This window comes from Marmota flaviventris, chromosome 8, assembly GCF_047511675.1.
Source record: "Marmota flaviventris isolate mMarFla1 chromosome 8, mMarFla1.hap1, whole genome shotgun sequence".
Classification (NCBI taxonomy): Eukaryota; Metazoa; Chordata; class Mammalia; order Rodentia; family Sciuridae; genus Marmota; species Marmota flaviventris.
This window is the reverse complement of record NC_092505.1, coordinates 122,273,269-122,295,543: the sequence shown is the minus strand read 5'-3', so window position 1 is coordinate 122,295,543 and position 22,275 is coordinate 122,273,269. Positions and strand designations below refer to the sequence as shown.

The 22,275-nt window shown below is 46.0% G+C and overlaps 1 protein-coding gene across 2 annotated transcripts in view; it reads left to right on the top strand.

The window, feature by feature from the left end:
* The window catches only part of Clstn2 (calsyntenin 2), a 561,925-nt gene that overhangs the window by 482,042 nt on the left and 57,608 nt on the right, over window positions 1-22,275 (top strand). For both annotated transcript variants that reach the window (XM_071615603.1, XM_027933766.2), the window contains exon 8: window positions 3,403-3,524. In XM_071615603.1, coding sequence (XP_071471704.1) covers window positions 3,403-3,524 — 122 coding nt within the window. The remainder of the gene's footprint in view (window positions 1-3,402; window positions 3,525-22,275) is intronic.

Below are 22,275 nucleotides of genomic sequence, written 5' to 3'. Positions count from 1 at the left end.
GTGATGAAATATTCCTTTCAGAATGAATTCCATGGCAGTTTTAAGACTCTGTCATGTGGATTTATAATACTTCATTTCTCTGGCTCCCTTTTGTTGGGTATTTAGATTTTTCCTCTCAAATGCAAATAAAACAATCCTGTAGAGAGTGTTCTACTACATAACTTTTGGACATTTCTGATGATTTCCTGACCAGAAGTTGAATTACTAAATCAAAGAATATAAATATTAAGAACGCTATTAATGTAAATTGTTGAATTGCCCTTCATGAAAATTGCATTAATTTCTGTTTGGTACAATCAGTAAAACTTATTAATGCTGGCCCACTATGAAGGAATTTATAAATAGTTGCACAACAGAATTGACTAGTCAGCAAAGGCTAATTGCAGGAAAATGTTGGGTGTTGGGGCGGCAACAACTGTTATCACTACCAACAAACAGCATTCCCAGTGGCCAGCTCTCTCTTATCAGTTTTCCCTAGTGCGTTTGTCTAGTCACAGGTGGGCCTGGAGGGCAGGGGAGCTCTGTTTCTTCCAGATGTTCTCAGACCACGGATCCTTCCACCCTCTGAAGCTGCCAAGCTCAGCCACAGATCAGAGAGCCAGATTAGAGATGGGGCAAAAGGGTTTTATTGGCCAGGACAGAAGGTCACTCTTGACCTCCCAGAACTTGGTCCCACTGCCCCACCTGACCCTGGGGAGGCTGTGAATGTGTTTAACTGAGTGTCGAGGTGCAAAGGGAACAAGGTCAGGTGAACACATAGCAGTGTCTGTCACGTGGGGCACTGTGACTGCTGCAACCTGAGTTGGCCCTCACCTCTCTCTGCCCTGTGTGGGGGTCCCCTTCCACTGCTCTTCACGAGCTCAGCTCTGGCCCTGTCTCCCTAATCCCCTCCTACCCACCCTCCTGCTCCTGCTGCTGGGATCCCCTCCTCCTGGCCTGCAATCCTCTTGCTCCCTCTGAGGTCAGCAGAAAAGAATGAATGAAAAGTGGCCACATGCAGAGCTAGCCACTTAGAGCTTTCCAAGAGAGAGAGGGCCAACCTGACCCAGCAGCCTCAGGTGAGAATGGCAGAGGTGTCAACCTGGTAGAGGGCTGGGATGGTCCCCACTACCTACTGGGAAAGGGAGGGGTGTGCCCACATCCCCAGCATGACCAGAAAACCTCTCAGAAAGATTCAGATGTTCTGCTATGATAAGGAGGTGGGAACCTCCCTCCAGCCTCCTGTGAGCTGAGCTGCAGACCCTGTTCAGATGTGTGTGGACTCCAGGAGTCCAGAGCAGCAAGGCAGACGGAGGGAGCTGACCCCCAGAGAGAAATCTGTTCCTTCATTCTTCCTGATCCACCTCCTCGCCCCCAAACTGACTCCAAATAAAAAAACTGAAGGCAAAGTTTCTCTCTACCTGCACTTTCCTGACACTTATTAACAGAAACTACAGAAAAATCAGTTATATAGTGCAAAGGGAGACAGTAATATTTTTGAAGATGCCCCAAAACTAGGCCAGAGGGTTTGGCCAATCAGAGGCTCAGAGTGGTCACCCAGCCCCGGCCTGGGCCAGCGCTGCCTTGCTGGGTGACCGACCATCCTCTTCCCTGCCGTTCCCGGGTTGCATTCTGGAGAATAGCGATGTTTGTGTGCCAACAGTGTCCAACACTATTTTGCCACGTTGCCATGGTCGCGAGGCCGGGTAATGATCTCTGTGATAACAAAGTCATTGAGCGTCTGTTCCAGGCAGATGCTTTACACACATTTCCTCATTGTGTCAGTTAAGATGCTTTCAGTTCCAAGGAGTGGGAAGCCCACAGGAAACTGATATCAGACGTCTGAGAAAAGCAAACAAATGCTGGGTATGGGAGGTTCTTTTTTTTAATTATTTTTTTTAGTTGTAGATGGACACAATGCCTTTACTTTATGTGGCGCTGAGACTTGAACCCAGTGCCTCCCACATGCTAGGCAAGCACTCTACCACTGAGCTGCAGCCCCAGCTCGGGAGGTTCTTATAACTGAAGACACCCAGAACTGGGCTGGCTTCATAAAGTCACCCCAAAGGTAAAGTGTGATGGAGGTGTCTTTGAGTCTCTCAGATCTGTGTCCATGTATGTATCAATTCCATGTACATAAACAGGGCTGCTCACCCCCGAGGTGAGCATGGCCGCTCCCGGGGGAAAGGGTGAGCCTCTTCTACTCAGGTTCTACCAGAGTCCTTCCCAGAGCTGCCCAGGAAAACACTCATCCCTAGCCTGGACCCAGCCCCTCCCCCTTAGTGGTCCCCAGCAGAAGCTCTGTGGCCAGGAGAATGGCCTCCGTGGCTGAACTTGGGCACACCTCCTGAGCATGAGTGTCACAGAGGGATTTCTTGCAGCTAACTGTTAGGACAGAGCCAGTGAGGATTCATCCCTGGGACTGGGATTGGTGTCCACAGGTAAGGACTGATTAGGATGCTGGGGAATCTGTCACAAGGCCACAGTCTTAGGCTACCTTAGGACCATCCAGCAAACCCATCATAATATAGTTAAGGAGACTGAGGTTCTGAGAGGCTCCACCCTAAGTCTCTATCTCTAGGGTCCCGCTCTTTCCACTACACATGGCTACCTGCTCATCCACTCAACCTTTATGATACATGAATCTTCTGTTAAGTTTCTCTGTGTACTACCACATAGGAGAATGTGAGTTCTCTGAGCACCTGTCCAAGAATAGCCCTCTTCTGATAGCTGGTAGTATCTCGTGGCCACAGGCATCATGGCCAGATTGACCTGAGAGTTCCTAAGCAGGAGAATAAGGTTTTACATGGAGGAGGAAAAGGTCCCATTGATTGATTGCTGAGTATGGGGGTGGGGGTTCTTGGCTTTGAAGAGTCACAGAATTTCATCTAAATGCTGGAAAATCAATTTGTCCCCTCCTCCTAGCCACTAAAAGCCGGGGAGCTCCTCTTAACATAGATTAAAGCAAGAGAACATGCTCTGTGGTCACTGTGTCAAGTCTGATGAAATAAAACAAACTCCAGGAGAAACCAACTAGGCTAAGGAGTCCAGAGCAGCTGACATGATTGGCAGGAGCTCCCTTAACCCTCCAGGAAGTGTTTGTCACCAAAAAAAAAAAAAAAAAGAATTTGTCAATCTAAGGAATTTTTGCCCTGGTTCTGATGCAGTGTCTGAGTATAAGTCAGGATTTGAAGGCCAGATGGCTCCCAGCAGCAGTTTCAAGGTGGACTCTCCTGAGCCTTCCATTTGTCAGCACCACCATGGATGTTCCAGAATGTTCCTGGGAACCCGTTGGGACCCAGGAAACTGGAGGGCCCCTGTCCTTGGTCTTGGAGCTGTGCTTGGTCTTGGGGTGGCGGAGGCTTCTCGGTGGGGCCTGGCACAGCGACCCTCTCACTCCCACACCCTCCTTCTGGCTTTCAGAGATGAACCGGCATCACTACGCGCTCTACGTGCACAACTGCCGCCTCGTCTTCCTCCTGCGGAAGGACTTCGACCAGGCCGACACCTTCCGCCCCGCCGAGTTCCACTGGAAGCTGGACCAGGTCAGCCCAGGGGGCAGCCCTGCGCTCGCGGGGCCGGTGGGGGTTCGCTCCCGCGCTGATGGCAGCAGGTGGCTACTTCCAGGTTGTGGTCACTTGCTGGGTTTTGGAAAAATCAGACCCGGGAGGCGCATGGCATCTCAGAGTCCTGATGGAAACTGTCCCTTGATGCCCATTACAGGGGGAGGCCCGCTTCCCAGCAGGACACCGCGCACGGGTTGGGTGCGCTGTCCACCCTTTGCCAGAGTTGAGCGCTGGGAATTGGCCTCTCCTGATCCCCGGGTCCGGCTTATGATGGTGGTTAGCACGTTTCTGCATCGTAAATGCTCCTTGGGTGGCTCTGCCACCTCCTCTGCATGACGATGCCACTTGCTTTGGTGACAGGAGGTTGAGAACTGGGACCTGAGGGCTTTAAAGCGAACAGTGACTCAGAGCACCCTGAGCAGTGCGTGGCCTTTTCTGAAATGGAAAATCTGACTTGCTCCAAGGCCTCGGAACTTTTGATGGCCAAGGCCACGGGGCCACGCTTGTCAAAGGCAGATTAAGTGTCGGGCTTGAATCCAGGGCTTTGAAGTGTGTTTCCAAGGGCTGAGCAGCAAGCCCAGAGTTGGCCTTTGCTTAGATTCCAATGGGGGACGAGGAGAGTGTGCATATTTAAAAACAGTTTTAAGGGAGATTGCCCTTAGCCAGACATGGGGAGTGTAAAGTGGTGATGCTTAAGGAAGCAGATGGAATGACACTCATCTTATGACCCTTAGTTCCTGAGGCCTCAGCCTCTTGTTTTGCTTTTACTCTGCCCTACCCTTATCCTGAGATGGGTGCTTCTGGGACCCTCAGTCTTCTTTTCGTCCTCCAAAGCCTATTGGGTATACTACCTGCCTCACCTTGTCTAGGGTGGAATGATTCAGTATCCTGTCCCTCCTCTTTTCTTATTGCTACATTTCTACCCCATCCTCTTCCTAAATCCCTAGGCCCCCATTAGGACTGATCTCTGCGAGAACTAATTCACACTGAGATGTGAGTGGTTGCTATCCCCTTGCATCTCCACAGAAATATACATACATACTCTTTAAAATAAACCCCAGGGAATCCCCACTGGTGGGTTCCGGGCAGTGTGACAAGATCAAGGCTTCCACACTTAGGAGAAAGAAGTGTGGGTGAGTTTGGTGGCAAGTGCCTAACCCTCTCCTAGTAACTCCCATGCTGCTGGCTTCCAGGACTCCAGGAAGATGGCATCTGGATTAGTGTGTGTTCCTCTGTGTTTGGAATTCTGGGTCTTGCAGGAACCGTGAAATCGTGACGTAGTTTATATGATTTCTCAGCAACCTCTCAGCTATGTCCTAACATGCCAGATGGCTTTTATGGGATGTTTTAAAATATATAATACAAATTGAAGTGAATCAAAATAAATTCCATATTGCAAAGGGTTTTTTTTTTTTTAATAAGAACACTGCCATACTAGTGGAGATAATTATAGATACCCTGTGGCGCTTTCTGAAATGGGCTTGAGAAGAACGGATAGAGAAATAAAATAAAGTTGAGGGGTTTGAAATTAAAATTAGGCAAGGAGGGAATTCTAGTTGTACAGATAAATATATAGTGAATCTAGCGATTCTGAAATCTGTTCCTAAAGTGGTAGGTTTAAGGGGGGGGGGGGGCCAAGGCCCATGGAACACCTCCAGATTGTCTTGATTTCACTGACACCATGTGTTGGTGCCTGGGAGGGGCCCCTCTCTGCTCTGCTGCAGGCCTTCCTGTGCCCTGGGAGCCAGGAGACCCAGGTTCAGTGACCCCGGGCCACCCCGCAAACCATGGTCAGCACCTTCCCTTTCCTTATGTTACGCTGCTCCTTTGGTGAGTGGGGTAATTTAAAATTTAAAACATGTTGAGTTCTCAGATGTTTTAAATTTATGGATCAGAATTATCACTGAAATGCAAAATGTTTGTAGTCTTCGTGAAACCTCATAAAATTGTCGGATCTTGGCTTTGCTCAAGTTCTGTCTTCCTCCTTGACTTAGTTTGCACAGTCTGCTATAACAAAGTACCCCAGGCTGGATTTTTTTAAACAGTAAAAATTTATTTTGAGCCAGTGATGAAGGCCAAGAAGTCCAATATCAAGGTGCCTACCAATTCAGCTTAGCTCACAGAGGACCTCCTTCACACTGTGTCCTCACATGGGAGAGAGAGAGAGAGAGACAGAGAGAGAGAGAGTTCTTGCATCTGAGGTTAGCAACCAGCTATATCAAATTTCGGTCCCATGCACAAGGCCTTGGGTTTGATCCCCAGCACCACAAAAAAAAAAAAAAAAGTTACAGTCCCTCCCAGATGGCCTCCCTTAACCTCAATTGCTCCCTAAAGGCCCTATATCCAAAAATATTGGAAAAAGTGTTTCAAATGTGAATTTGGGACAAATACAATTCAGTTCCCAGTATTTGCATAATAAAGAAATTAATAATCATAAATTTTATTTTTAATTTAGTTTATTTGTTCTTTTATTTATACATGACAGTAGTTTATTTTGACTTATTTATACAAACATGGAGTATGTCTTATTCCAGTTCGGATCCTAGTCTTGTGGATGTCCATTATGGGGAGATTCACTGTGGTGGATTCATGTACATGCATAGGAAAGTCACGTTAGATTCATTGCACTGTCTTTCCCAGACCAGAAATCCTGCACCCACCAGGAGAAAATGTAGGCCCAACACCCCATCATGTCAGCTTAGGAAACGGCTTCCTCAACAAGACTCCTAAAGTACAAGAAGTAATATTCAAAAATTTCAGAGATTACCTATTGATAGATGCCCCAGGTCACCTGGACAGTTGTCTTCCCTCTGAAGAAGGACCCAGTGAAGAGCTGCTTGCAAGTCCAGTGATAGCCACGAACCAGCCCACAGATTCCTCTTTCTCCTTACTGAGCTCCCTGTGTTAGGGGACAGAGCGACATGAGCAGTGGGAACCTGAGGTTAAGAGAATGATTCTGTAAGCTGGGCCCGCTGTGCCGACCCTCGCATGCTCTCTTTTCCAAGAAGCAATTTACCTGCAGCTCTGGCTGGCCTAAGTGGACAGGATCTGTCACATTCCTCTGCACACTACCTGTTATCTGCAGGAGAGATGCAGGCCCAAAACAATGTCCACAGAGGAACCCAAGCTCCCCTGAAGGGGAAAGACTTCCATGCCCTTTACTAGACCAGATCCTGAAACTCAGGGAAATAAGGATGATTCCTCCTAACCATAAAATCTGTAAGAATCTATGGTTAAGAATCCAGTTAGAACTGGTCAGCATGGGCCACCGTGACCTAGAGTTGTCATGGCAGTGGGAACTTGGAAGTCTGATGTCACCCAGCTGTCAATCAAAAGTCAAGAGATAGACCTGAGCAAGACTCTCTGGAAACTTCTCCAGGATCCCCAGTAAAACTGGAGTGCAGGCCAGGCACAGGGTCCCTCTCCTCTCAGAGAGGACTCTCTCTCCTTTGAGAGTGTCCCCATTCCCTTTTCCTATCCCTTCTATAAACTCATGCCTGCTTCTTTGAGCAACATGTCTAAAATCTTTCTGATTTGATCACAAGAATCAGGGTTTGAGAAAGCCTCTGTCCCCGAGAAGCCATCCTGGGGCACCCTCTAGAGGTTCCCCTCTCCCCTCTGCTCATCACACTGTGCAGAACACCAGCCTGATATCTGCTGCATGGTCCTTACCCCATTCACCCGGCCTGTCCATTCATGCTGAGCACGTGGGGCAGGACTGCGTCTCACAGTCCTCAAAGCTGAGTGCAGGTCCCAGCCCTGCGCACAATATTCATGCCCAGTAAGTGCTTGCGTATCAATGAATGGGTGTCGAGATCCAAAGAAGGGAGACAGGAAGTGGGGCAGGGAGTCAGGGGAAGGAGAGAAAAAACATCTAGAGATGTTTTAAAACACCTCCTGCTGATTAATTGATCTTTTGATTCATTTGATTGAGCATTTTAATATTCTAAAATTCTGTCATTTTTCACTCTCTGGCTCTCTCATGTTGTTTATCTTTGATCTTGATATCTTATTTCAAAGACTCAGCTGTGTTTGCTAGCAGCGGGTCTCAGCCTTCACTAGAAAGGACTCAAGCTGGCCTAATACTGTGTGTATTTAAACCCCTGGTCCGCCTTGGACATTCCGGAGGCTGCATCCTGTTCTAACGCAGCTCCCTGAGTTCTTTACTGAGCAGTCTATCCTGATTACAAACTATGAGCCAGGCTCTGTGGTGGGAACTCAGGATCAGCAGATAAAATAGGTGCATCTGCCTTCTACAAGTGTCCTTCTAGATCAAACTGGATCAAACCAATACATTAACAGGTAGTTGACAGTCTGGTGCAGTCGGTAGGGGCAGAGGGCAGGGAGCCAGATGTTGGAGCCCATGCAGGAGCACAGATATGGATCTGGGGATAAGAGAAAGCCTCCCGGTGGGGACAGCTGGCCGGTGGGGACAGCTGGCCGTAGTGGAGGGCTTCATGGTGCCCGGCTAGGTGGCCAAGATGGCGGACAGTGGGCAGGAGGGCTGTCTGCAGGTGGGCATGGGGGGAACTTTGACGAAAGTCAGGACCCAAATGCAAAGGAGCAGATGGGAATTAAATCACCAGTGGCTTTTTATGATCATGTTATTGAGTTGTCTCTTTATCCCCCTAGAAATGGGTCAGAATCCAAGCATCTGTTATTCAATAGAAGACTGAGAATATTAGGGATGCGGAAATGTGGAGAAGGCTAGTCTGACAGTCATCACATTGATCAAGTTTCAGCAAGTATAACTCAGGCCATTCAATGGGGTCAGTGGCAGGGGCCAGGGAAGCAGAATCTCCCTGCCTCCTGTATCCACACCCAGGCCAAGAGACCCAGCTCAGAAGAAGAGGGTTGGAGTAGGTGGGTCCTCACAGGCATTGAAGCCAGGGTACGGTGTACAGGACGGTTTCCACAGAGCTCTTCCGCAGTGTGCCTGGTGAGTGCCACAGCTGTCACAGAAGCACTGTGTGCTCTCGATCCCGTTGCCCCACACCTTTTGCCAAGGTGCATGGACAGCCAGGGAAGTCCATTACCATCTGCTCCAGGAAATGCCTCTGACATCCAGTGCATCTCGCTAACGTGACCATAAGGACAGGGAGAATGTTATTTTAGTGGGATTTTTACTTATGATCTGCTAATGCACATCCCTTGAGCCTGCAGTTAGCCACATGAAAACCCACTCAAAAGCCACGGAGAACACCCAACGGCCCCACCCACAGGAAAAGTATGTTACCTTGCAGTCCTCCTGGCTTTAACGAATCTGGATATGGTTGACTCAGTGTTGCTGACTCTGATCACCTTCCCTTTGACCTGTTGGTGCTGGGATGAAAACCCACTGACGTTGTATAGCATTTCCCACTTGGTGCGTGATACCAGTTTAAGTGACAGCTTCCGTTGACCAGTGAGAGCAGAGATGCACCCAGTAGGAAAAAAAAAAAAAATCTCGGAAAAATTGCGATGATTACAAGATACAGAAGTCAAATTCATTTGGTTGACCTTTGTCCTGTCTGTGCCAGAATGTGTAATAGGCACCAGGAATAGAAAGAAACAGGCACAACTCCACGGTGGGGAAGCTCACAGCCCTGCCTAGTGACACCCAGTCCAGATATCCTGGGAATGTTCTCCTATGGGAGTCCTAGACTCTAACAATTGTGGGCTTCTGGAAAAAGCAGTAAGGACTTTGGGCCAGGTGGAGGCAGAGATACTTGGCAGAATGAATTAAAGGTTGAGCTTCCACATAGTTTCAATCCACACTCCAGAAGTTAGAAGTCTGGTTATCATGTAAAACATCCCAATTTTTAATATTTTCTCATTTTAAAAAAATGTATGGTGTATGTATACAATGGAATATTACTCAGCCTTAAAGAAAAATGAAATTATGGCATTTGCAGATAAATGGATGGAGCTGGAGAATGTCATGCTAAGTGAAATAAACCCAAGGCCAAATGTTTTCTCTGATATGTGGATGCTAATTCAGAATAAGTGGGGCAGTGCTAGGGAAGAATAGAGGTACTTTGTATTAGACAGAGGGGAGTGAAGGGGAGAGGGAGTATAGGGGTTGGAAGGATAGAGAAAGAATTGGACATTATTACCCTATGTGCATATATGACTACATGACCAGTGGGATTCTACATCATGTACAACCAGATGAATGAGAAGTTATACTCCAGTTATGCATGATGTGTCAAAGTTTATTCTACTGTCATATATAACTAATTAGAATAAATTTTTTAAAATGTGTATCATCAGACATAACCAAGTATTTTTCAGTTCACCATTAGTTTGAGATGATTGATCAAAAAAATTTTATTTGGAGACAAGGCAACCACCCCCTAGTTTGTCTGAGGAGTTTGGATCTTCTTAATTGAAGCACACTTGACTTTGTTCATGGTTTCCATTCTCCTGGCCCACCTCTGTGACCCCTGCAGAGAAGACTGGACTCCCTGGACCGGGGAGCATGCCTGGTCCCCAGCAGCCCCTCACCATGTCCAGAGGGAAGGGGCCGGCATGCAGGTGAGGGTGTGAGGGTCCCCTCACCCCAGGCCCTGGAGTTGAAGGTGGTCTTGTTCCTCCCTCATCACAGAGACGGGACTTGAGCACGCTCCTCTGGGGCTGTCAAGCCCACTCTGCATCCACAGGATTCTAAAGCTCCTGGAAGAAGATAAAAGCGCCTGGATCCTTTATTCTTGCTGAAGGGAGGGAGTTAGAATGAGGCCCCGTCAGGTTACTTGCATCTGCTCGTTCGGCCACATGGGGAGTCAAATAGGTTAGTTCAATCATTATTACAGCCAAGTGCCAAGGAGTTAATTAGAGAATGGCCAGTCCAGGCCAGACCAGTCGTCTTAATGAGCAAAATAATTGGGCACTGTCAGCACTCTAACCCCGCTGTTAAAGACCAACTCTTGGACACGCTGGCCGTGCTTCTCCGAATGCAATGTAACCCCCTACGCAGTGTCCCTGCCCACTCACTGTCTCAAGGTGGACCTACTTTCCTATAGGGACCCAAGCGCTAAACAGAGGCAGAGGAATGCCCAGAACCTCTCTTTTCTCTCATCCAGGTAGAATCCCAAATGACCCTTTCTGAGACGCCAAAATCGCAGGGTTATTTGGGGTCAATAACATACAGTGACTCTCTCTCACTTGCATCTCCAAAGAGAACTTAGATTGTTGACTTCTTTATAATATACACTGGTTCCCTAACAAGCCCTCTCGTCCTCCCAGAGCCCCCCCTCCCTGCCTCTTTGCATCTCCCAGGGAGCTTCTAGACCTTTGGGAAGAGGTGGCTTCTGTGGACCCCACTCTGGGACCTCTCAGGTCAGGCCTGTGCAGTGTGGATGATCTGCTCCCTGCAAATGTAACAGCTGACGTGCTTAGCCTGTTCATTCTGTTTACTTTGAGAGACAGTGACAACCTGCAGCACCCACCGCTGCAGCCCACTGCCTGGGTCAGGTTCCTGTCACCTACAAGTCCTTCTCATGCAGACATTCATCATGCCTAGACTCCCTGGTGCACAGCTGCCCCAATGACCTCTGTGCCTTGCCACCTCACCTGGGCACTGCTGGGTCCCCAAGCAACCACCTGTTTCAGACAGAATAATGGTACCTGAAGAGGTCCACCCCCTGATCCCTGAAACCTGTCGCCTTATCTATCAAACAGGGTTATCACCCCTGTGATTGGTTAAGGACCTTGACATGGAGAGATTCGTCTGGATGGTTCTAATGGGCTCCAGCTGTCTTTTATAAGAGGGGAGGCAGCAGGAAGGTTAGAGCCAGAGAACCAGATGTGAACATGGAAGCAGAGACCCTGGTGATGAGATGAGGAATGGGAGCCAGGGGTTGAGAAACGTGGCAATCTTGAAACTGGAACAGGAGGGAAATAGATTCTCCCCTAGAGCCTCCAGAGGGGATACAGCCCTGCCCCACCTTGAGTTGAGTCCAGTGACACTCATTTCAGCCTTTGGAACTCCCAAACTGTAAGATATTAAATCCGTGTTGTTTTAGGCCACAAAATTTGTGGTCTTTTGTTATAGCAGCAACAGGAAACTAATACATCACTCAGGAGCCTCAGGGAGGCTGGGGCTCATGAATCAAGCCGTGTCTCATCTCTCATACCTTACTAAGGTGACCCAACAGGACCATAGACTCCTCTGTACATGTTTGTAGGATGCCCCAGGCACAGGTCTCCAGCCAGCCCCTCCCCTTTAAGGAGCACCATGACTTCTGCTATGTCCCTGTACTGGCCTCTCCTCCTACCCCGACTGACTCTCCCACTGCCTCTCTTCATTCTTGGAGTCACGTCCCAAATAAGCCCCAGTTCTAGTTACCCCTGGAGCACAAGTTGCTGCAGTCCGGCTGCAGCAAAATAACCAGGCGGTGACGAGCAACTTGTGTAGATTGATACAGCAGGAGTGGGAGCGTTTATTGTAGGACAGGAGGGGTATATATACATTCCACACAGCTTATCTTAATTAACATAAACTAGATACAGCAGTCAACCAATAAGGAATCTCCACACTTAATGGCTCGCTGGCGCCACCTCACAAACCACTCCCTCTGGCAAAATGCCAGGCGCCATCTTGACTTGTTTACAGACTCTAACAACAAGTAAAGTTCCAGATCACAGGTGGGCAGTTATCTAATGGGGATGGTTATGAAGACTGGCAAGAAAGAGACTTGGATGATCTACTTTCTGGAAATGTGAACTCCAGAGGCAGAAGCAGGACTGAAAGGGGGATGTCACCAAGAGACCAGACGGAAGGGAATAAAGCAAAGTAAGGGCAGTTAGTGAAGTGTCGTGAGTGTTGACCGAGGTTGGTGGAGCTCTTTGCATACCTGACCAGAGGAAAAACCCAAGGTGTGGGTCCTTCCATTTCCATTCTCTTGTGGTCGTGGTCTCCACCAACCCACTGAAGGTCCATGGCCTTGTGTGTTGGCACATCCTAAGCCAGTTGCTTGATAAGCTGGTTTGCAGGGTTTTCTTGGATTTCCAGTATCATTTAAAGATAATTCTAGAAGTTTTCTTTAGAAGAGCCTGTGCTTCATGGAGAATTCAGACTCTTGGTGAGCATGGAGCCACAGGAGACATTCTCTGCTCTGCCCCATCCCTACTGACTCCCACTCTTTCCCTGAGTCTGTTAAATTTCATCATCCAAAAGACGCTCATTATTCTATACTGCTGAGAGCCACAGCTGAGTCGGAATGGCCCCTGACATTTTGCCAACAGTATTGGTTGACAGGCGAGGCATTACTATCTGCCTTGGCCACTACTTTGGAGTTCTCCTGCTACTTTGGAGTTCTCGTGGGGATTCCCAGAGAGTTCCCATTGGTTGGGGAAGTGCAGGAGGAGGGATTTCCGGAGGAGATATTTCCAGTTGCTGGTTCCTGGAGGCGCCGCGTGGCGGTCGGCATATTTCCCGGGAGCATGTGTGGAGTGTGCTGGTAGAGTTCAGAAATAAAGTTTGTTCCTGCTTGAGTGGCCCGTGATTTGTGCCCAGCCAGACTGCGGCACTATACCTTCCTCCCTTAGTTGGCAGACCTGTCTCTGGTCTCTCTCACCCCGATGAGCACCTGCTCACAATTCCTTTCACTCCTGTGAAATCATTATTTGTGTTTTAGCCTGTACATCTGCCCAGAGGCAAGGAGACCATGTTTTCAGTAGATATCCCTTAATACATATTTAAAATAAGTGTTAAAAAGAAGGAAATAATGATAACATTAAAAAGAATGTTGTTTTAATGTTAAAAGAGAAAACAGTGTCAACACAATTTTTTTGAAAGTGCTCAGTAAATCAAACAACATTTTCAATAATGAATTAGGATGCCGGAGCCTTGGGTCCTGACGGAGGCAGCATGGGTTTGCCACACTGGTGGCACTTCTTGGTTTCTTTGGGGAATGGGTACCAGTGGAGGGGAGGAAGATGGTTCCTTGGCATGGAACCCAAATGTTTGCTTTTGTTATATGCAAGACATTGTTCTCTGTCTCTTCCACAATGTGGAAAGACAAGAAATTGGAAAATATGGAATTCTAATGTAAAATGGCGATTCTAACGCTCACCCTCCTTCCTTAGACATGAGGTGGTCACTGTGAAACCCCTTAAATAGAATTACTTCAGTTCTTACTTTGTGTTGGGCCTTTCCTTTTAATTGTATCACGAATCTTGCAGTTTAGACATAATACCCAGCCTGGGGTTAAAGAACAAGAGACACAGCAAGGTGCCTCCTGCTGCTCTCACCTGACAGATGGATGGACCTTGAATATGACCTCAAGATGTGCATCCTCCAAGAAAGTGAAAGGCGCCATTCTTGACATGGCAGAATTTACGCCCATAGTTAATACCAAGATGAAAAGAGTGAGCCAGTGCTGGTGTCTGAGGGTTTAGAAGTAGGGGTGGATGGCCATCCAGAAATAGATTCCAATTTCAATCCATCAGGAGTCATGTTTTAGCATTTTTGAAGCAATGATCAGCGTGCTCCTGCGGCATGGTGATCAGACAACCATTCACCCATAAAACAAGAGAAGATGGTGGAGTTGACTTCCCAGGGAAGACCACTCCTTTGAGGAAGTCTTGAGAAGCAATAACCCTGGAGGCCCAGCGGTGAAATTAATTTGTTCTACCTTCCTTGCTTCCTCCCAATCTCCTACGAGTCATCTGTTTCCATCCTTAATGTCTAAACATGCAAATATTGCTGCACTTACTGCTCATTAGTTTAGCTAAAGGAAGTGCCCTTTAATTATGCTTCTAAATAATGAACCTCCTCCATCACCTTGACAATCAGCGCATATTTAGAAGGAAGCCAGGCCTCATTATGAAGCAGCCACCGCATCCTTTGGTTACTTAGAAGATGGTAGCTTTCTTGAGGCAATAGAAAGAGGAGTCCAAAAACAAACAAGCCCTGTGATTCCATTAACTCCTTGTGGCCTTAGGTGCAAGAATGGCAAACAATTAGTAACATACCACGCGTGCCAGGAGGAAAAAGGAGATTAGCATTCTTAAGAAGCTACAGCATTCCAGCTCCCAAACTCTTCTTGATTCACGTGCATTAGGACAAAGCCCCGCAGTTCCTTGTAAAGTTAGATCTTAATTCCATTTTATAAATACTGAAATTGAGACTCTGAAAATTTAAGTAATTTTCTCATGAGGCTGAACTAAGTCCCTCATACTCCAAAGCTCGCTGTTGGTTTCCATGTTTTGTCTTGTTGAGAAGATTTGCAGAGCTTGGCAGAGACTTGGTCTCCGCCAAGCCTTCGCCATATTTCATTTGTTGATCTAGCAAAAATTCACAGAAATGGCTTGCAACCGTACAATTCCCAATAACGCAGGCAGACTGTGAACTTGTCTGCCCAGCTTGGGAGAATAATGTATACTCTGTCATGAGCAGGCAAGTCATTTCCAGTATCTGACCAGTCAATTATCTGTTCATCTTTCAATACCACACTCAAGAGTCATATTCTGGATAGACTCTCCTATAGCTTCACCTTCAACAAAGAATTGACCTCCCCTCCGTGGGGGGAAGGGGCAGAAAAGAATCGGATCACAGCCTTTTCCACGTTTTATAACATGTATTTTTTTCCCACTACACTGGAATGTCACATCTTATTTGCTGATTTAATTCTTTTACACAAATAAAGGCTTCTTAATTTTTTGAAAAATTTCAGAATGGCACCATTTGATCTTCAACACTGTGATTCCTAAACGCTGGGCCCTAGACCTCCAGGTGCCAGCTTGGCTAATAAGTGTGGTCTGAGGAATGGGGTGGGGGTGCAGGGGAGAAAGCTCCCAGAGAAACCCAGGATGTCCTTTAAACAACATATAGGAATGAACCTCAAAAATATTTTGCTAAATGGAGGAACCTAGGCATAGAGACTATATATTGTTGGACTTCATTTCCATGAAATGTTTATAAAAAGCAATTTCATAGAAACAGAAGGCATCACTGATGCCTAGGGCTTGGTCAGAGTGGAAATGAACTGCAGATGGGCACAGGCGTCTTCGGTGATGAAAATGTTCTGAAACTGGATGGTGGTGACGAGCACACAACTCTATAAATCTAAAGACCACTGAATTGTGCACTTACAATGAGTGGATTTTATGATGTGTAAATCATACCTCCGTGAAAACTTTTAAAATAAGATTTGAAAAAAGAGAGAAAGGAAGAATAAGAGGAAGGCAGACAGCCAGACACATTCTTTGAGCTGGAGGTTTTGGAGACATTGATTGAGCGATGTTAGAGTTGCCAGAATTTGAGAGGGTTGGTTACTACTAGAAAGGATGGAGAGGTGGGAAGGGGGCCAAAACTCTGAGCATAAACTCCCTTGAAGACCCTCAAGTTCTTGACTGCCCCCCTGAACTCCTTACTCATGGGGGAACGCAGTAAAAACAATATCAGGATGCACAGAAAAACTGAGTAGATATTTTAGCCACTATGTACTGCAAAAGAGACCCATTTCAGAATTCCTTAAAGTAAGAAGGGCTAGGGAAACATCTAGCATTTTCAAATGAAATGCCAAAGAAGTTGCATCTTACAAGCAAAGACTACGTACCAGGATTAAAGGACTGGCCCAGTACTAAGGGTAAATCCAACATGCCCTTATGAAATAATCCAGGTTTCTTGAGTACAAGGTGGTCATCTGGTAATTTTAAAAAAATAAACATTCTTAGAGCACAATAACAGAACCCAGAGTTTCCACTATGTATTTCCCACAGCATCCAGTGTGTCATGGAAACTATAAGACCTGTGACGAAATACAAAAACACGAACAAAGGTCCAGAGTAGAAATCATTTAAGAGAAACAGACCCTGAGATGGCCAGATAGGTCAGAATCAACAGAAAATAACTTCAAAAAAGCTACTATAAGTGTGTTTTAAAAGTAAAGATTGTCACAATAAATGAAGGGAAGAACAGAGGTATGGAAACTATACATATATGTAAAACCTAGAGTGAGAAATCCAACATCTAAGGTAAAAGGATGGATTTATAAGAGAGGAGCATAGAAGAGAAAAAAGCTGAAAAAAAGAGAAATTGAATGAGGCACAAAAGAATTAATTGAACCAGGGGTGGTGAAAATTTTTCTAACTATGGTTCAGGATAGCACCTTAAAGACTGAATAAGATCAGCAAGCTCACGTTGAATAAAGGCAAAGAAAACCATACCTAATTCCATATGGGAGGAGAACAACAGAAATAACAATCAATATTTTCCTAAAAACTTGGAAACCAAAAGACAAAGGAAGAGCAAAGAAAGTCTGCAAGTAGAAAGGTAAAGATCAAGAAGCATTGGAGGGTTGGGGTTGTGGCTCAGTGGTAGAGTGCTCGCCTGGCATGCATGAGGCACTGGGTTAGATCCTCAGCACCACATAAAGGTAAAATAAAGATATTGTGTCCATCTGAACTAAATAATAATAAAATAATAAATATTAAAAAATAAGCGTTGAAATGGTGAATATGTGGATAAATACAAAAAAGAAACTTCCCTCTTAGTATCTTTAAGTGACCGTGACTATGAACAATGATTATAACAGTGAATTGTAGAGCACATCATATAATGAATAGAGACGTAACAGAATAATAGAACAAACAGAATGAATGCTGCAGCTGTTAAGTAGGTTATAAGGATGCAAGGTTCGTAGGTTTTATGGAAAGTGTTAAAATGTGGACTATAGATATACTGTGATGAGATCAGGATGCACTTAAGGAAAGCCCTCTTGAGGTGAGAAGTTGGGAGGTTGAGGGGTGTTCAGTGTTTTAGTCAGCTTTTTCAAAGCTGTGACCAAAAACCTGACAAGAATAATTTTAAGAGAAGAAAGTTTACTTATTGCTCAGGGTTTCAGAGTTCTCAGTCCCTAGACTCCATAACTCTGGACGGAAGGTGAGGCACAGCATCAAGATAGGAGAGTGTGGAGGAGGAAAGAGCTGAGGACATGGCACCAGGAATCACAGAGAGACCTCCAGCCCACCAAGAAGAAAATATATACCCCAAAGGCACACCTCCAGGAACCCACCTCCTCCAGCCACACCCTACCTTCCTATAGATACCACCCATTTAACCCCCTTAGAGGATTAATGCCCTGGTTAGGTTAAAACTCACATAATCCAATTATTTCACCTCCGAACTTTCTTGCATTGTCTCACATGTGAACTTTTGGGCAACATCTCATATCTAAACCAAAACACGCTGGCAAAAATCCAGGCTCAGGAGGGTAGGTTTTATGAAGCAGATAGACCAAAAGATAAAGGTGGTGACCATAGCAAAGAATTGTTTCTGGTGAATGGGCCCCAGCTAGCAAGGTGGAAGTTGAACCTGGGATTTTGAAACTATGCTGAACCATTGTCTAGAAATTGAAAGCTCTGGAGGTAGCATGAATAATGGAAGCCCCATCCTCACCTCCGAACTCTAAACTGGAAGTTAGGCCCACTATTTAAGAATGTACAGCTGTATCCTTGCCGTGAAACAGGATTCTAGGCAACCTAGAGAGAAAATTTGAGTTTGAGATCCAGGAGAGTAAGCCAGACCACTAAATGGAGGTAAGTTTAAGGAACTTGGAGAGTGACCTAAGACTATGGAACACCTGCTCCCCTGCATGCAATGACAACCTTATCTCCATATGGACCCTTGCTAAAGCCCCAAGAGGAATAGAGGATGACCTGGGGTGGGAAGGTGTCCTTTTCCCCTTTAGGAACAGCATGATCATAGTGCATGATGGTCATGGGAGTGAATCCAGAGAAGAGGTCTGCAGAGGTGATGGCTTTAGCCATAAATTAGAGGTTTGTAGGGGAATTTATAAGCCATATCCATAAATAGGAGAATTCACAAAGATCTCAGAAATTATCCCTCATTTGCACTAAGAGTTTCTTGCATTTACTTGGACTCCTCATCACCTACCTCCATGTGTTTTGGCCATTTTCCTATCAAGAGCTAAACCAGCTTCTGAGAACAGCCCAGTGAGGCTGTTCAATTTCCTTATAATACTCTAAGCTAATTAAAGATATGGGCATAGTTTGGCCTTCCAGAGAGAAGCCGGTGTGGTTCCAACCTTGCCCTGATTCCAGTGTGCAAAGAGGAAGACAGAACAGAACTAGACAGTGGAATGAATCTGATATAGTCCTATGTACAGGTGTGAATACACCACAGTGAAGCCCTCCATCACGTCCATCCACAAACAGTTAATTAAAAAAAAATAACTATGGGTAAATGATAGAAAGGTCAGTAGAGTAGAGGGAAAGGACCAGTGTGGGGGAGAGGAGGAGAAGGGGAAGTACTGGACATAGAATTAGAGCACGTTATATTCCATGCTTTTATATTATGTCACAATGGATTCTATTGTCATTTATAAACTAAAAAGAACAAAAAAAGAATAGTTCTAGAACCATCCTTGTTAAGTGCATGGAGCCACATGTTTATCTTCTCTCCGGTGGTGGCTCCCTCTCCCAAGGGGATGGCGTAGCCTCTGCCTCCTTGTCTGCATGGAACGCCAGGTTCTGAGCTCTGTGTGTTCTGTTTAGTCAGCTCCGGAAACTGAGGACTTGGTCTCAGCCTCATACTGGGGTCTGCTTCCATTAAGAGGGCCCACATATTTTTCCCTCAAATGCAACTTTGTCAAAAGGTTTTATTACAGACAAAAACATTCGGGACTGTGTGTGGTAATAGCTAAGTGAATTAAAAGCCAAGAGAAACTTTTATACCCACATAGACTCAGACACAAAGTCAACTGGTAATTGGAGTAAGAATGTGAATTGGAACTTGAACTACTTGAAGAACTATCTGATATCATCCACTGATTTTTTCCATCTCTAAACATGAATGAAATGAGCCAAGAGTAAAAATACACCTTCGGATTTATCCCAGAATACTAAAAATATCCCTCTGCCATATCTAGCAAAAGTATGTCACATTGGCAACCAAAAAAAGAAGGAAGAGCATCCTTCAGTGGGGCCAAGCTCGGAGCTCAGCTGTGTTGACATCTGCCCACTGAGTCACACATCCATGCTGTTACTTACTGCTCAACAATCCTGAAAAAGATCATACTTAAAACAAACAAATTCATATTTTAGGGACAAACATTCATTAAGGACCAGTGAACACTTTGAAAGCTTTCAAATCTCTCAGCTCTGGGTCTGCACCTCAGCTCCGTCCCTTATCTGTGTGAACTTGGGTGAATCACTTCACCTTTCTGAGCTTTGGTGTCCTCATCTGTAAAATAATTATAAGCACCTCATGGGTGGCTGATTAAATGATATAATAAATGTAAAAAGAAAAACAAGTTAATAGGGTAGAGATAGCAGAACATTTAACCCATGGAGTATTTTGTTGAACCAGCTTGGTTACATATCCACACACATGCATGATGGAGAGATAAATGATAGATAAATGAATGAAATAGGGAGATGAATGATTGATAGATAGAAGAGAGGTAGTAATATTAGATGATGGATGGATAGATAGACAAACAGACATATTGGGTAGGTCCCCTAGATGGAGTAGTCACTTTTGTCTGCTAAATTCATTGCTCACTGAATAATGTGCATCTACACTTATCTGCATATGGGCCATATGGACCCATGCTAAAGCCCCAAGAGGACTAGAGGATGACCTGGGGTGTTCTACACTGTTGCAGACACTGACCAGCTGCAAGCAGGGCATATAACTGGTGTCTAGAACTATGACAGGTTTCTGCTCCCATAATCCAGATTGTGGTCTTCAAATACCATTTGCACTAAAAGAAAAAAAAAAAGTAACTGATTCTGTTTGGGGGCAAATAATGAAGAAGGTGAGCCAAGATCCAGTTGCCTGTTTGCAGGAAATGCTGGGGCAGGGCAGAGGAGCCTCTTGGGCTGCTCATGAGTGTGCAAGTCATGAAATCCAGGCTGACAGACTCTACTGGCCAAATGTCCTGGGTTCTCCAACAGAAGAACTATAAGGAAAAGAGAATGAGAGAGGAAAAATATGTAGATTTAAAAGGACTTCTTCAATGTAATGAGTTTCTAAGGGGCAACACTGAGCTCTAGTGACAAGGGACAGATTTAAGAGACAAAAGTATAGAGAAATGTAGACTACAGAAGTCAGACGGTGAACCCTTTATGAGGAGGGGGCTTTACAGCTGGGAGAGGGCACAGAAAGTGGCTTTTGAGTAGCTGATGGGTGTCTCTTCTTGGCTTGGGTGTGGCCATAAGGACAGCCACTTCAGAGTACTCTAGTAAGTCCCACACTTATTTTCTGTGGTTCTCTGAATCTTGCTGTCTATTGTGGTAGAAAATAAATCCAAGAAGCAGCGTGTGTCGAGAGTTCCTCTGTGCCAGAGGCTATGCCAGACACTGTAAGAACGAAAGAGCTCAATTCTAGACCAGAAGCTTAGAGTTTAGTGGGAGAGAAAGAGGACAACAAAGCCATAATCAAGGCTGGAAGGGAGGGAAATAAAGAAGCCTGGCTGAGAAAGATTACCTGATCGGGGGACAGCAGGGACCGGACCTAACCGCAGGCCAGCCCATTCTAAGGACACAGGATGGATTGACCCTATCTTGCTGTGAAGGAGCACAGGCCCATGGCGGGAGGCAAGCAGATCAGCCAGAGAAGGCTGGGCCCCATGCTATATACTCACATCTTCACTTAGTGTCCCCGCTCATGCCTGCCAAGCATCATTGCCCCATTATTCAGATGTGAAGCAGCTGTGGCTTGGAGAGGTAGCAGGTCTGGGGTCCCTGAGAGGTGGGCAGCCCCAGCCAGCTCTTAGAGAAGTTGACAACAGAAAAGCACAATTTCTAAAAATTTTAAGACTCATTTTTATGAAATAGAGCACAAAGGTGATTTTTATTTTTCTTGGTGCTTTAATGAGAATGCCAAGTTTTGGCAAAGGTACATTATGAATAGGCTGCCAGGGGCAGGTATAAATTGACCCAGGTTGCCAGGGGGCATTCAGAGGCATGCAGTCCCTTTCCTAAGGGACAGGTAAGGTTTTATATTCAAACCGCCCTGGAAAAGTAAAGACGGTAGCACACATGGTGTACCTGCAGAAAACAAAGAAAATGTGTAAAAGCGAAAGCCTGGCGTTCATATGTCACCAAGGCTGTTCTTTGTGGGAATTTAGGAATATTATCAGACCCCGCCCCCCTCCAAGTCTCCATGGCCTCACCTTAAATGGGTCATGTAAACATTAGATAAGGTGCATAAAGTTTCTGATTTGTGCTAGATGATCACGGTTTTACCTTGTTTTGCCCCATACTGGAGATCAGAGTCTTGGCTTGATCCATTCCAACCTGTCCAGGAAGATTCTAGAATTCAGGGCATCATGGAAATAAGGATACTTGGTTGTGAATGGCAGCCTGGTTTGATGAAGCACCTGGGTTCTGGAGTCTGACTTCCTGGCTCTGAATCCCAGTTCTGCCCCTGCTCACTGCTCAGCCCAAGTTCACCATGTGTCAGTGTCTCCACCTGTAACATGGCATTAGCCCGCAGGCTTAGGAGGGTTGTACGCATTCCTGTAGCTGCACCTTGAGCAGGCTTTCTGCATTGAAGAGCCAAGGAGGAGTCTTCCCCCAAGTGTCCAGCACGGTGGTGCCCGCCAGTCTGGCTGGAGTCACGGCTGCTCACACCTCCTGATGACTGCTCTGGGGATTTTGAGTTTCCGCCTTGAGATCCTCCATACCATTGCACAGATTCTGGCCTGTGCTTTAGTGCTGATTTAGCACAATCTGAAGCTGTCAAAGATTGCTCCCTTCTGCTCAGCCTGTGTACTCA